The sequence below is a fragment of the Strix aluco genome, chromosome 3 (assembly GCF_031877795.1).
Source record: "Strix aluco isolate bStrAlu1 chromosome 3, bStrAlu1.hap1, whole genome shotgun sequence".
Taxonomy (NCBI): Eukaryota; Metazoa; Chordata; class Aves; order Strigiformes; family Strigidae; genus Strix; species Strix aluco.
The window spans coordinates 64,209,782-64,225,106 of NC_133933.1; the positions used below are offsets into that span (position 1 = coordinate 64,209,782).

A 15,325-nucleotide genomic window follows, 5' to 3' on the forward strand; every position below is an offset into this window, starting at 1 on the left:
GTCCCTTTTCAATGCTAGAGTCATGCAGAACTGATAAAGGGAGAGTGAGAGCCATGCCTGAGCTGGCTGCATGAACACTAAAGGTAGTTTAGTTAGAAGTCTTTCAAATTAGTTTAATCATTAGTTTATCCAGAGTAGCAGAAATGGTCAAAAGAGCATAGCACTAGTGCAGGTAAACGACATCATGACACTGAGATCTAACTTGGAGAGATTCAGCTGCAAATTAAGGCACCTACATTTAGGTAGCTGCATGTGTGAGAGGTGTGTAAGTGCTCCTGGGAATCACTGGGGGCTGGTGTGATTCAGCCCCACAGCCTACACCCAGCTTGTGATTCAGCAGCCTAAACATGGGTAGCGATGTCCTTGTCCAATGCCATCGCCTCCAGCTTTCAGTCCAGGGGGGTACAGGTCACCTGTAGGCTGGGTATCACATCTGCCAGTCTCACGTGGGTATATTAGATACCCAACAATGCTCAAAGGCTCTAACTATGTTCTGGGAGAGAATCAGGGCTTTAATTAGTGGTCAGCTGGATTACTTCCTTGCCTCTACTGACTGCATTGCGTAGATGTCCTCTGACCAGAATGCAAGTTTTAGCACCTTCATTAGGTGTCTTAATCTTGAACTGGACTCCAGAGCAGCCAAATTCTGCTGAGAGTGTAAAACAGAAATATATATATAAAAAACCAAAAACAACAAAAAACAAACCAGCAAAAATGGTCAAGAATTATTTAAAGTTCTGAATTAATAATTGAAATCTTGATCAAGGCAAGTCAACGTATTCCTGGAATGTTGTTTCATGCTTGGATGAGCATTAGTTAGCACTTAAGTAGTGGGGTAATATGCAGATTGCAAAGCACATTCAGACAACATGGTTTTGTTTGCATCCAGATGCCTTCAGTCATGTTGCAGCTGTGCTTCCTTTGAGCAGGTTATGAGCATGGGCCTGCATTCATCCTGTCTGCTGCTTTGTAAATATTGTTTATCTTTCTAGTACAAGATTGAATACTCCCAGCTGGAAAGTCGGCAGCTTCAGATCTCTGTGTGGCATGCAGGATCACTCAAATACAGGGTGTTTTTGGGGGAAGTGGTGATTCCACTGGCAGCGTGGAATTTCGAAGAGAACTCAGTGCAGTTGTTCAGCTGGTACCAGCTCAAACCCAAGGTGATTCTTAGTTTTTGTGCTTAGTTTTATCCTAAGAGCAAGATGTACTGAAAGCTATGAAAAAGGTCACCCTTCTGAGATCATTGAGGGAAAAATGCTGTCAGTCCAGCCCATTAGTAAGACATGTTGCAAACATAAATAAACTGTGAGAAAGGTGTGGTATAGAATGATTGCAGTAATACAGATTTCTGTATGCCCGTTTCTTCAGCTTGAAAAGCATGAAGAAGATCTTATCCAGTACAGTGGCGAACTCCTCGTGTCTGCAAGACTGACAGTACCAGCCCAGTGTAAAAATTTCCAATTTGAAGGTATGAAATGTTCCAGCACACATGAATCCCTTGGCTAGAAAAGAATTGAGATCAATGAAGGACAGACAGTGTGTCCATAAATATTCCTGTACGGGATTTATGACAGCTACTGCAAATGGTGGTTTGTGGTGTATTATATTTTAGATTAATTAAAATTCAAACATTTGACAGCTTCATATTTTTGTTCTTTTTAATGCCAACAAAAGCTGCACATTATAATGGCAGCAGTATGATGCATACAGCTGTTTAGCAAGCTCGTGCCTGTCGTGGGTTGCCAGCAGACTTTATTCTGGAGGTGATGCAGCAGTTTTACTGCCCAAGGCAGAGACTGCCAATTGAGGGAAAAGGTGAAAGGGAAACAGCTGCAAAGCTGCCAGGCCGGCACCCTTGCCTTCCTCCAGTGGTCTCATTTTAGAGAGATTGTTTCACTTGGAAGATGTTAGACTCAAAATGTACAGTCAGGATTCAGTTTTTGGTAGTGAAAGACTTGTAAGGTACATTAAGTACTGCTGTAGTGTGTCAGAGCAAGCACCTGCTGGTGGAGTAAAATAAGCACTTTGGGTGTGAGGGATAGGACAACCTCATTTTCCTTACCCCCTGAGATCACAGAAAAGCAGACATTCAGAGCTTTAGTAATGCTCTCTGTCTTCAGGACTATAGTAACAGTTAGAGACCAATAGGAAGATCTAATTAGCTGTTAGGTTAATTTTGTTCCCTTTTCTTTTCCAAATGACCCCAAAGTTATCAGTTTGCTTTCTTCCATTTATCCTCCCTACGCAAGTCTGTGTGTTGGGTCTCTGCTCTATAAGTGGAGCAGTATCAGACCATGGGTTTGGCTGTTTCTCCTGCCACGCTCCTGTGGGTATTGCCCTGTGTTTATTTTTCACAAATACAATGGAAAGCTTTGTCTTTAGAACAGAAACCGCAAAGCAACCTGCTACTCACTGCTTGGGGTTTTTTTGTGCATGTGAATCATACACTGTACAAGCAGGTTAAAATCTTCCAAATGGTCCTAATACAGCATTGTGGGTCCTTATCTCACAGTAGTACCGCTTAGGCACTTTCCTACTTACTTACAGCAGCATCTTAAGCTATCAGCTGAACTAACTGGTTATTTCATGTGATAAATGCTCCTGTTTCAGGAAAAAAAGACCAAGGAGTTCCCAACTGCCAGCTTCAGGTTATGATATTTGGGGCCAAGAACTTGCCCATGCCGAGATCTGCTGGAATGCTGAACTCATTTGTTAAAGGGTATGTATGAGACCTAACACTTCAAATAGGTCACACATGTTCTGTGCAAATGTGTTTGTTAACATGTTTTCATCAGGACAGTGGCGTGTGAAAGTGGCATTGTCCACACTTGCAGTCAGGCTTCCTTATAATGGTGACACTTGGGTGTCTGCACAACAGCAGCACTCAGAAAAGCGGTGACAGGCCCCACCTGCTCTCTGGGTCCTGAACAGAACTTCAGGATTTACTGATATAATTAAAATTTAGAGTTCACTAGTTTAAGTATCTGCTTTTAGATATTAGGAGAGTTAAAAAAAAAAAAAAAGTGCAAATGAAGAGGGTATTTTCATTTCTATTTTCACCTCTGCGTTTGCAGAATTAACTATAGCTTTGGATACATTGGAAACTTTTTCTAGATGTTTTAAAAGAGGAGGGCCTGAATTTTTCTTCAGTGTGCTGAGTAGCTTGTATGTGGGATCATTTTACTTTCTTACTGTCAGGCATCAGATGCTATTGGAAGTATGATACTGGGGTAGACTTACAACATCTCATAGAGCCATTTCACCTGCTGTGGCACCTATCTGCAGTGAAATGGGTGAGCATTTTATCTGGTGAAAGGCAGGTTTCAGGCAGTATTAGGTAACAGAATGGGGAGTAAAGCCTTCTTCAGCAGTCAGTGACAGCAAAGGAAAAGCAGACCAGAAGCCCCTACTTGAACCCACACTGAAGGCAAACAGGAAAAGGAGCACGTCCCAAAACAAACACACTGGCACCATGTTCTACCTTGCACTTAAGCTGGACATCTTTGCTATTTAGGGCAAACCAAAGGGCCCTTTGGTTTGCCTTAAATTTGGATTACTGCGAATGTTGTGTTTTCCGGTTGAGAAATCAGTAACCTTGCTGAACTCTCGTTGTTTTTGGGAAGTTGTCTTACCCTTCCAGACCAAGCAGAGGTAAAGCAAAAGTCTCCTGTCCTGAAGAAGGAAGCTTGTCCCCAGTGGAAGCACTTGTTTGTCTTTGATGGTGTTACTCCAGCTCAGCTACAGCAATCATGTCTACACTTGACTGTCTGGGACCAGTCAGTTTTCAGCTCAAGCGATCACTTCCTAGGAGGAGCCAAGCTTGGTGCAAGTAAGTTCTTTATTACTAAAAATTGAAGGTAATTTGGAAAAAAAAATCATGTACTTTGCATTCTAAATAATAGTATTTACAATGTGCTATTTATTACCTGCTGTCATGTGCCTACACATACAGCCCCAGCCTCTGTTCTAAGCAACCTGCAATCTTGGGCTTTGATCCTGCAAGAACTGATGTACGTGTTTTAGTTCGGGTCTGTGCAGAAGCTCAAAGTTGTCAGTGGGAATTTTCAGGAAAGCCATTTGTCAGCATGGTAACTTTTAGGGTCAGAGCCTGGTCATGCTAAGACAGGCACAGAAGGGGTGGGTGCAGTTAACTCATCTAGAACTTCATGTATATCTTTTAAGACTTGTTCCTTGAGGTGTTTTCTATGAATTGGCTAATTTTAAATTCTATCTCATCAAAAGGAAGCACAAGAACTAATGATCTAGTGGGCTCCAACCTTGCTTATGTATGATATTATTTCACATCCACAAATCAATCCAATCACTGGGAGATACAGAAAGTGGAACTTGCTCAGAAGGGGCTATTGCATGGCTGAGTTCTGGGCTCTGCTGTAGCAGAAGAACAAGCTCTTTCTGAAGGCAGAGAAATTTGTGAGAAGCCCTCTGCTCCGTAGGCCCTGTTTAACTGGTAGTTGAGCAGGGAAGCACTGTCACTTGAAGACTGCCCAATGGAGTCTCTCACCCCTGTCTTCCCAGAGAGTAAATAAGGGCTTTGGTTTCAATATTTGAGATGAAAGGCTCAAAGAGATTAAGGCTCAGTCACTGTGACATGCACTTTAGAGGAGCATTATCACTGGTAATAACTCAGTGCTGTGCAGGCTTACTCATGAACTTCTTTTGATTTTCCCACCCAGCACTTTCCTTTCTGCTGGAGCAGGGACTACATGCTTCTGAGTGAAGACTATCCAAGCCCTAAACCTAGTGATGCACTGAAGCCACCAAACAGAAGCAGGGGACTTGCTGCTGTTCTGCTATTATTAGTATGCACACTTGCTCTTCTGCTTTTAGTCACACAACTAAAAACTTTGCTGCAGGCTGAGTTCTTCAGAGAGTGATCCTAGTTTAACATTACTTAATTTATGTGATTATGTAAATAATGCTTCAAAAGTTTAACTACAATTTAGTGCTATTAATGCCTTAGGAGCTACAGAACAGCTGAAATGTCTGTGGAAGTGGAAGAAGCCTGTTTGTTACCTAGTCCATTGGCCAGAAGGGTAAGGTCAAGTGCAAAGTAACTTTGTGACCTTTCCTTTTGCTCTCCTGCAGAGGACTCGTGTGGCTCTACAGACCTTGGGTTTCAGTCAGTGCTCCAATGGCAGGAAGTGCTCCGCAGCCCCAACACATGGATGGACTTTACACTTGTACTGCATTCAAAGAAGGAGAACTTTAAATCATGAGAGATTACTGCACAACAACTTTTCCTTGCCCCTGTGTGATGTTTGAAATGCAAGTGGCATGTACCCTTCAGGTCTGGGGAGCGGTACACTGCAACAGAACCTACTCCAGCTTTTGGGGAACAGAGTTACATGTTTGAATGTGTGTGACGTTCTGAAAGTTTTATTTCTCAAAAAGTTAAGGCTTTGTTATCTGTTTTCTGGAGTTTAAGGATAGTATTGTTTCTTCAGGAGTGACAAACTCAGTTTGTGAATGCATTATGCTGACAAGGCAACACTAGCCAGATCATAATGCAGTTTTCCATTTCTGGGCATAGCAGAATGGTAATTACTTAATTTAATCACAAATAGGAATACTTCTTAGAGAAAATACCTGTTACCTTAAAGTTACATGCTTTCCCTCAGATCCTGATGTTTTATACATGTTCAGAAAGAACTGAAAACTAGTTTAACTACTTGCTGCAGCTGGGTGATGCTAACACCTCTGGGCTTCAGAATTATCTACAGTGCCACTTATTTCACATGACCCTAAAAAGCTTTGGCCTGTGCCCACATGCCTCTCAAGCATGTGGTGTATCACGGTGCTTAAAAACCAGGTAAATGTATAAATTCACCCTCAGTAGGAGTGTAGGACAATAGCTAATAGAATAAGTGTGGCTGTAGGAAGTTCCTTGTTCTTAGCAGCTGCTGATGTAAGATGGTATTAACAAGTCAGATCCAGATGGTAGACAGCACAGGATAAGAGTTTAGCAAAGGTTATCATTTATTCATGTGAACTGATGGAAATGAAGGCTTAAGGCCCCACTACTGCATCAGTTCACTTGGCCTCAGCTGTAGTGTTACAAGCAGGAGAAACTTCATAGATACAGCTGCCGCTAGCCCGCTGGTACACACTTGTTACAGCAAAGTATTTGCCTTTCTTCCTTCCCAGGTCAGTGCAGCTTTTAAGGACTTACAGACACAGGGATTCGTATGCTAAGCTCAGGAGGTAAAAGAGCAATAGTGCACCTTACACAAAATACGCCCCACACAAGAAACACGTGACTCCAAGTCCTTTGTTACTTTGCAGATCTTTTATTTAGATGTTTGCTGCTGCAAATAAAAAAACCACACAAGATTCAACTCAAGTATAAAGCAGCATAGATGTTGTAAATGGAAGAGAAGAGCTGACAACATACTGTATCTCACTTTCTAACAGATTTTCAAGGAAAGGGGGAGATTAGTGGGGAAGGAATGGTCACAGAAATGCTCTCTACTAGAGAGAATACAACTGTGATATAAACAAGCAGTCCCTTCATCTTTGGAGTCTGAAACTTTAAATCAAACATCTAAAAAAATTAGAAAATTTGTTAGAAAAATAGGTGCAGTAAAATTGTATATATTGGATCATGTGTACATATAACAGTTTTCATTAAGTAAAAAAATGATCTTTACAAATAATGCTTTATAGCAAATAATCAGCTGCACTGTATCAGAGTACAGTGTTGTTTAGGCATTTTTACAGATGCAAGTCTTATTAAATCTGAAAAGTAACAAAATATACAGAGCAAAACTATTTTCCCTTTAAACTAGTACTGCAATCCACGTATTGCATGTTTTTTATATATATATAAATACTACACTATAACTGATCAGTAATAAAGCTGGAATGCACACACAGTAGTGTATTAGATTCCAACACAGTATTTGTCCAGTTGTTCCATGAGGAGGGTATCAGTGTCCCTGTGCCACACTTCTGAGCCATCGCTGTAGAATTTCTCCAGCTGAGAACAGCAACCAGCGAAAGCCTAATTTCTACACAAAGTAGTTCTGAGGTGTTGTCAGTTCTTTTTGGGGGGCCGGGGAAGGGGAACACAGACATCAGGACCCAGGAAAAAACAGGGTGTATGCACACACGTGCACACATGTACACACATATGTACAGGTGCTTGCAAATCCCGAGTTCTACAACCTGTCTTCTCAACTGCTGGACTTTACACTGTAACTAATAATACAAAGACATATGGCACAAAATCCACCCACAGTTGCTTATTTTTAGACCAAGCTGAATCCAGCACCTGCACAGGACATGCATCTTCAACTAGAAGCACAGCCTATTAAAATTTGTCTTGCTTAAAAGAGAGATGTGACATAAGGCCTTTTGGCACTAAGCAAAGGCATGGGCAAGTTACCAGGATCAGTGGTATGATGAGTTTTTAACCATATCAAATTTAATAGAAGGTATGGAATAAAAGGGAGATTCAAACACCTCTGGGTTTAGTGAATATTTGTTAAGTGTCATACAATGACCCCTCCTCAGGAAAAAAAAACAAAACACAACAAAAAAAAACCCAAAACAAAACCATAGCATTAAGATCTGCCTTTCCCACAGTCCTGCCTTCTTGTAACAAGCATCATTACATCGCCTCAAACTCATCAATTCTCTGCTTGGTGTTGCCTTGCCGGATCTGCCGCAGTGTCTTGTACTTGTCACGTCCCTGTCGCATGTTCTCTGAGTGGATAATATCATTGTGGGTCCTCTTATTTTCATCTCTAGCCTGGGCCAGCTCGTCTGTCAGTGCCTGCAACATAGACGACATTAAGTACAGATTATACACGAGATGCTTTCAGCTCATGACAGTAATGTTCTTTGGCGAGAGTGGACAGTTGTTCGATGACTGGACAGCTCGGCCATATGGACACAGCACACGCTTTCCATAAACACTATGGATGATGTAAGCAAGCTCAAAGCCTGAGCAACGAGAGTGATCTTAATAGCCTTGTCTTTAATTCAAACTGCCTATAGGAATTGTAAACAAAGAGAAGCTCTAATGCTTTGTGTGCTTAACCAGGTGCTTAACTGATCTATTTTCCAGGAATGATCGTTTCAATTAGTCCACCTCCTCCAAACATTGCCTTACCCTCAGTTGCCTCTGCACACGTTCGTTCTTCTCTGCTTCAGTAATGCGTTTCTCCTCGTTGCGGTCATTCCTGATCCCCTCACTGGAGAACTCTGCGCTGTAGGCAGAGTACTCCGATCCTTCGTCTTGCAAGTTATCATGGACATGGTAGTTCACTGGCTCATAGACAGGTGGTGGGGGTGGAGGCGGGGCTGTCATTACCAGGTGTAGCTCCTCCTTTGTCTTTACCAAATCCTCCTGGGCTTCCTTGGCCTGTGGGAAAAGCATGAAAAGTATTTTAAATGCATTTCTTGCTTTAAACCAGCTTAATCAACATTTCAATGCTTATCTTCCCAGTTTTTGCAATCTACTATGAAAAGCAAGAAAGAGGAAATTTAAATCTCTGCAGCTGACAGTACTCTGTTAGTCTTACACAGAACTTTTTTTTTTTTTCTTCTTGCTAGCGATGCTATCATCATCCACTGTGTAACGTGCAGGGGATCCGAACAAAGAATTTTCTTCCAATAAAGCACAACCTAGGAAAAATAGTTCTGTGGGAAGCTACAGTTATCTTCATCCTGTTACCCATTTGAAGAGCTGTAGGCTGTAAATATGGGTTCCACAGAGCAAGAACTTAATTCCCTGTGTTGGCATTTGTAATGCTATTGCGCACTAGGCAGTCGGCTTCCTTGCTGCCTCAGTGGTTCTGCCCTCCCACACAGTCTGCAGTGCTAGCAGGAGGGCAGCAGGAGCACCAGGCACTCTGAGCCTTGCATGGTTTATTCTTGGTTTTAGTGTATTAAATTATTAACCTCTCCTGACCCAGGTACCAGGAAGCCACTGACAACAGTGCACACTGCCAGACCAGTACCTGCAGCGTGGCTGCATCTGCAGCATCTTCTCGATTGATTTCATGTTTTCAGACATTACATCAGGGATTAAATGCATCATTTATACATGTGTCCCTTCATCCCCATGGCTCTAAGATGATGATCACAGTTTTAGGTTTTATACAGGCTTCCACTTTGAATTTTGACTGAAGGCTTGTTGGAAGAAAGGTGTCTTGCAGGCATACTGCACTTTCATCACAACTCTGCCCTTCTCTGCTGGTGCACAGACATTTGTCTCCACATGTTTAGAGAAGTCACACAAGGCTGAGCGCCGCAGCTCAAGTGTAGAACCTCACAGCAACTTTGTAAAGCAGATACTCACTCTAATTTGCCACTCTTCAACCTCGCTTTCTTTACGCCTTCTTGCCTCTTCAAGAAGTGCAATCTTGGCTGTATACTCTGCAAGCTCTGTAGCCTGTTGAATAATAAAACTGGAATTATAAGGACCCTTAAAAAAACCAAACAAAAACCCAAAACCAAAGAAACACTTTTGACTGAGAAAAGACCTAAGTGTTACACTCCACTGTAATAAAGACTGAATAGGAAATGAAGAACAGAAAGTAGATTGCTCATGATAGAAACCAGTGCCACAATGATGCTATCACATGGTCTAGTACTTCACTGCACTGTTTTTCCCTGGAGAACACAGCTTTGCCTTACTCCAAGGATATAGTAACATGCCTGTGTATCTTATCCTTAAAATGACTGGGTCTTACCAACTGTTCCTGACTCTTTATCTGGTCCATAGTTTGTCTCTCCAGCTCTTCCTTGGCCTGCAGAGCAGCCAAACGATCAGCTTCCAAGCGCTCTGCTTCCTCCTGAGCTCGTCTTCTTTCCTCCTCCAGCTGAATGGCTCTTTGGATCTGATCTGAGAGCTCTGGAAAAAGAGGGATCAATGTGGTTAGTCGCAAGCTCCGGTCACAAGCCTGGTCAAAGGGAAGGGACTGCAGACAGTCTCTGTCTGTGACTCTGCAGAAGTCACAAAAAGCACTTTACTCCAGCTTGCAATATCCCTTCACTGTGCACCTCAAAGTAATTATTTGCATAATGCATCAAGTAACTTAATTCAGAAGTAGTCAGCTGCACATTATAATTAAATCTTCTGCAAGATATTTGCACTGAAGTCTGTAAGACTGGTGTGATTTTGCTACCCTTAATTGACAGTTTACTGCAAGGACCAGATGTTGGTGTCTCCAATCCACTCATCTGTGCATTGAAACAGAAGCTTCCGTTTCACTGGAAAGACTTTTTCCTGAAGTACTTTTTCTGTTAGGAATTAAGTAAAAAGTACTTGAGAGCTGAACACTTGGTCACTGCTGGAAGAGGCTGTACTACTGAAACCCTCTTGGCAACAGGGGAAAACGGAGTTTGTGCCCTTCAGTTCCCAAATACAATCAGCAGATTTTAGGCGACTTTCACACTTTGGATGATTTCAGCAGTATGCACACAGGTGTGTATTTACTAGTACAGGCAGATATTAGTAAGCCTTGCTGAGAGATCCCAGTGTCACCAGATTTAGGCCAGGTGTAGGCAGCAACCCATATAACCCTTCTATGGAGCACAGTACACACGGTCTGGTCAGCCAGTACAAGTACTTTACCTTTCTCTGCTTTCTGAGTCTTCACCTCATACTCTTGTAGTCTCACCAGCAGCTCCTCCTTCTCCCTCAACATTTGTTCTTTTTCCCTCTCAATTGTCTCCCTCTTCTTCTTTTCATTTTCTAGTTGTTGCCTGTTAGAAACAGATTTCATGCTTGAAGCTCACTTTCAGACCTAAGCTACAGCAAGGCAAGAAAGGTGGCTGGCACCTCAGTGGGAAGTGACACAATAAGAGCCAGAAGACACATGCATGCAAGCCTGTTTCTTCATCACTTCAGAATTTTTGTTCCGTTTTGGATACCCCATTTCATAAAAACATTTGTATTTTGGTTGCCTGCCACAGAAATTTAAACACCAAATAGCTGCTAGATGCAGACAGAGAAAACCAGGACTCTGTACTGCACAGCAGAGGAAATTTAACTTTGTTATTTCTGTCATAAGGAAAGTCAAGGAGGTGTAAAAACAAGCACTGAGGGGAATGAAGATGAACAAGCCACAAATACAGGAGAAAAGCAACATGAGTTTTGAATCACAAGCAACCTGCAGCCAGTGGTAGAAGTCCAATGGAATTACTAATCCTTTTTCCTTGCCTGAAGAGGTCTCCCATCCTCTCTTCTCTCTTCACAGTGTACACACATGCTCCCCATGAGGGTTTCTCCCTTACTCCCAACCATCCCACAGTCCAACGCATAAACCGGGTCCTAACATTGAAGAGTCAGGAGAACCCCTCTCCAGGTGTGCGCCACCACACAAGCGCCCACTGTGCCTTTACTCACACGTTTTCTTGCAGCTCTCAAGGCTGCAAACAGGACAGGGTCCAAGCAAGAAGTGTGACGCTTACGGTCCTGCTGCAGGATATCCCGAGTCTGCTCCCGCAAGCCAGAGCTCCAGGGCCACACATACACCTCATGAATGGGGGATGGCTCATGGCCCTGCCCGAGCAAAACCTGTGTTGCCAACCGCTGCCCTGCCGGTACAGCTGCGTGCGGAACCCTGGCACTTTGGTGTCACTTCTCTCTGTCACCCCGTCTCCGCTGCCTGTATTCAAGCTCACCTTTCCAGTTGTTTCTGGTGCTTCTCCTCCCGGGCCTGGGCTTTCATCTGTTGCACCTCAATGGTGTCAGGCTTCCTGCGCCGCATGTACAGTTCGTGGTTGCCCATGCAGAGCTGCAGGATCCTCTTGTTAATTCTCAGACGAGGGGCGTAAAACACAAAGTCCTAGAAGAGGGACCCCACACAGTCAGTTTTCCAAGCATGTTTTCTCTTCTCCCAGCTAACTGCAGGCAGATCATGCCACTAATTTCACTGTAATTGAGACATATAGGCAGGCCATTTAAATATAACAGCAGGGACTGCCAGTATCATCTGAAGCCAAAACAATTGTTATTTATATTCATCTCCACTTCAAGTCTACATAGAATTGACAAGTTACTCTTCTAGAAAAAGTATCTTTTAGAGAAAATTAACAATCTCCATTTAGAGGAGACTTCGTGGAGTTTGGAAGTGTTGCAGAAGATTCTGGGTTGCCAGGGTAACCATCTGGGCAACTCATAGACCTCTAGTATTGAGTAATTAGTTTTTAAGTTTGCATGGTTTTGTGACTGAAAGATAAAGCACGAAACTGAAAATGTATTGCAGACTGTTAAAGTAACTTTGTAGAATTTCCTGGTCTATTTGAATCAATATTCAAGCCACCATCTGTGTTTTTTTCAGAGAAAGAGAAGAAATACTTCCCAATATCATTCTTTCCTCCCCATGGCATTTCCTAGTTAAGCTGACCTAGGCTGTTACAAGAGTGTCAAGTGAAAATTAGTTTTTTGAACCACAAAACATAGGGGTTATTTTGAATATTGGGTTGCAAGCAGTAACGAAACACAAGATACTCTAAAATCTCTGGTTCAACAAAAAGAACAGCCCCAAATTTCTTACTATCTGTGTTGTAACCAGGCTGTTACAGGAACTATACACCAGACTGGATCTTCTAGAAGTAAATCTGCTCAGAAAGGGATACAGAGGGCCAAGTTCACCACCTGCCTGACAATTTTTTTTCCTGAGTCCACAAACATACATGTTTACAATACAGTCTGAACTTACACAGTGAACAAACTCTGCATCTTTGTGCCTTTTTTTGTGTAGTGTGTGGACGATGATATGGGCAGTGGGCAGGCTGCCACATTACAACCACAAATCAGTACCCGTTCCTTAGAATCACTCTCCTAGGGATTGCCTCGCTGTTAGCCAGAGGTGGAACTGAGAAGGGGCACACAGGCTCTACACTTTTGCTTGGCAGCAGTGATCATGTTTTTAATTGTCTGAGCACAAGCTGAGGCTATCTCTGGGATAACTAGAAGTCACACTAGAAGCAATGAAAAGCTCTCCAAGTACTATTGAGATGAACATGCATATGCTGACAGACTCGTTTTGTTCAATGCCTTTTCCCAATTCCCATACTGCCTGCAAAAGAGGCAGTCAGCGCGGCACCTCGTGCTTTCCCACTAAACCCTGCCTAAGCCATTCTGAGCTGGACAGGTCAGGTACTTCTAACTGTACCTGTAAGCTATCCATCCAACCTCCTACTTCTGACAAGCAATTTTAAAAAAGAGTCTGTGGACATTCTGAGGAACAGGTCCTATCCTGAGGCAAGGTTTGCTTACATGGAAGTAAATACTGAGGGCACAGACAGTGGTTGCATTTGTCATTTAAGGCCATAACCAAGGGACAAAACATTCACATAAGAATATAAAAGAATCCCCTCCTTTTCTCATCCGCAACCTCCCCCTGGTCTTGCACTGGGAGCATCGCAGATTGATATTGTAAAGATAATGTGCTGAAGATGTTGGAGTAAATGGGCAGGCAGGCCTAAAAATTAAAAAGCTTATTCTGGGCAAGTGCCACAGGACTCTACCCGTTACATTAGTGTCCATTTAAACACTGACATGTAGAATCCTCCAAATGAAAGGGGAGCTTCCAACCCACATCTTGGGTGGACAGAGTGTTTTGCTGTAGTTATAATACTTGCCTTTTTAAAAGGAGATACAAGCGTATGAAAAGACCCAGGCAACTTCCTGAATGCTCAAAATTATTGTCCAGATAAATTCTTCTTTCAGGCATAGCTTTAAACATAACACCACCCAGAGGGAAAAGGACAATTGACACAGAGGAAGGAACATAGTTAAGGTTTTCAATGGTAACACCTTTCTGTATCAGCCTCTTGCAAGTCTCCCGTTTCAGACTCATATTTACTGTTGGGGAGTGGATGGGAAGCTGTGATCCACAAACAGGACATTAATGTTTCGTAACGTGTACAACATGTCCAAGAGGCTCTTTTATTGAGAAAAGCATGCCTGACAGACCAGCTTTCTATCTCTGTGGAGTTTTGTTGGCTTTTATTAAGAGCATCACAGAAAGAAGCTCCTCTCCCCCCAAACCCCAGGTTGTTACCTGGAGGAAAGCCCTGCAGCACACTGTGCATTAGTATCCTTTAAATTACTGGGAGGATCTTTTGCTGTTGAAGAGATTTATAATCCATCACCCTTTGCCAAAGCCAAACTGCTTATTATTTCTCAGGGCTGTACTTACCCACCAAGGCCAAGTACTGGGCTGGGGGAAGAGAAGAGGAGGCCTTTCTCAACTATTCCAATAGTTGCACAAGACTGACAGAATGAGATCCACCTACACCAGTTATTCCACTTCATGTTCTCAACAGGTCAAAGCTGCTAATTCTTTACTAAAAATAACTCTGAAAACATGTTTCAAAGTATTGAAAAGCAACATTCATAGGTAGCTACATTTCAGTTCTTCACAGAAATCATATCCCTGCCATTTACCCTAGTATTCAAGAAGGTCAATGAACACCATGGTCCTTAACTGGCTTTTACTTTTTCAGTAGTGTGGAAGTAAGCATTAAGATGGGAAGCCATATGTATCCATGTGGTTTTTCAGTATAATTTTAATGATTTTTGTGAGGGTTTTTTTTAATGAACAGCAACAAAAATGTTACCCACCAGCTTCCGTGCACTGAAACAAATGGGGATAGGACTAGTCTCAGTATAATCTGCCTACACAGAAGACTCACAGAACTAGCAAAGAATCTCAGCTTTAAGCATAAGGCTACCTAGTTTGCTACAAAAAAGGACTCCACAGTTGTAAAACCTTTGTCTTTCTCCCACCATAAGCCCTTTATTTATGCTGCACAGAAAAGCAGACAGCTCTAAATACACCCTAAATACTAAGGCTCATTTTGCATCTAGAATATCTGCAGCCTTCTGCCCAAAGATCACTTTAATTTTGAGATGAAACAGTATTAGTTGTTCACATGCAGTATCCAAGAATCCATTCTAGATATACTTACTGGTGCCTTCTTGTCAATAGGCTTTATAACAAACTTCTTGTCATTGAAAGAGATGTTCCTGATTTCGCTCCAGGGGAACCCAATCTTTGGAGTCAGTCTGGTAAGAAGAAGAAATATTCTTAAGAGATGCTGCAATGAACATTTTTGTCCCCCCACATTGCTTTAACACACAGATTCAGGGGAATGCAACACTTCACACAGCTCTCCCAACAGAGAGAAGACAGTAGTTGAACCAAAAATCCACAGGGAGTAGGAAAAGAAGCCCAGTCACCTCCTTTACAGAGTCTCTTCTCATTTTGGTCAGCCACCCTACTGACCTTTGGCTGAGCAATAGGGATGGTCTCTACTGAAGCCACACACTCAGCTTTAC

General features: G+C 42.5%; 2 protein-coding genes across 3 annotated transcripts in view; one reads left to right on the top strand and one right to left on the bottom strand.

Moving 5' to 3' along the window:
* SYTL3 (synaptotagmin like 3) overlaps positions 1-6,357 on the top strand; it is a 37,654-nt gene extending 31,297 nt beyond the window's left edge. For both annotated transcript variants that reach the window (XM_074818873.1, XM_074818874.1), the window contains exons 12-16: positions 993-1,163; positions 1,372-1,471; positions 2,614-2,722; positions 3,627-3,832; positions 5,110-6,357. In XM_074818873.1, coding sequence (XP_074674974.1) covers positions 993-1,163; positions 1,372-1,471; positions 2,614-2,722; positions 3,627-3,832; positions 5,110-5,240 — 717 coding nt within the window. In that variant the 3' untranslated portion in view covers positions 5,241-6,357. The remainder of the gene's footprint in view (positions 1-992; positions 1,164-1,371; positions 1,472-2,613; positions 2,723-3,626; positions 3,833-5,109) is intronic.
* EZR (ezrin) overlaps positions 6,292-15,325 on the bottom strand; it is a 37,390-nt gene continuing 28,356 nt past the window's right edge. Inside the window, exons 7-13 of the mRNA XM_074818876.1 lie at positions 14,956-15,052; positions 11,659-11,822; positions 10,607-10,737; positions 9,723-9,883; positions 9,329-9,421; positions 8,138-8,389; positions 6,292-7,798 (exon numbers count right to left, since the gene is read on the bottom strand). Coding sequence (XP_074674977.1) covers positions 7,634-7,798; positions 8,138-8,389; positions 9,329-9,421; positions 9,723-9,883; positions 10,607-10,737; positions 11,659-11,822; positions 14,956-15,052 — 1,063 coding nt within the window. The 3' untranslated portion in view covers positions 6,292-7,633. The remainder of the gene's footprint in view (positions 7,799-8,137; positions 8,390-9,328; positions 9,422-9,722; positions 9,884-10,606; positions 10,738-11,658; positions 11,823-14,955; positions 15,053-15,325) is intronic.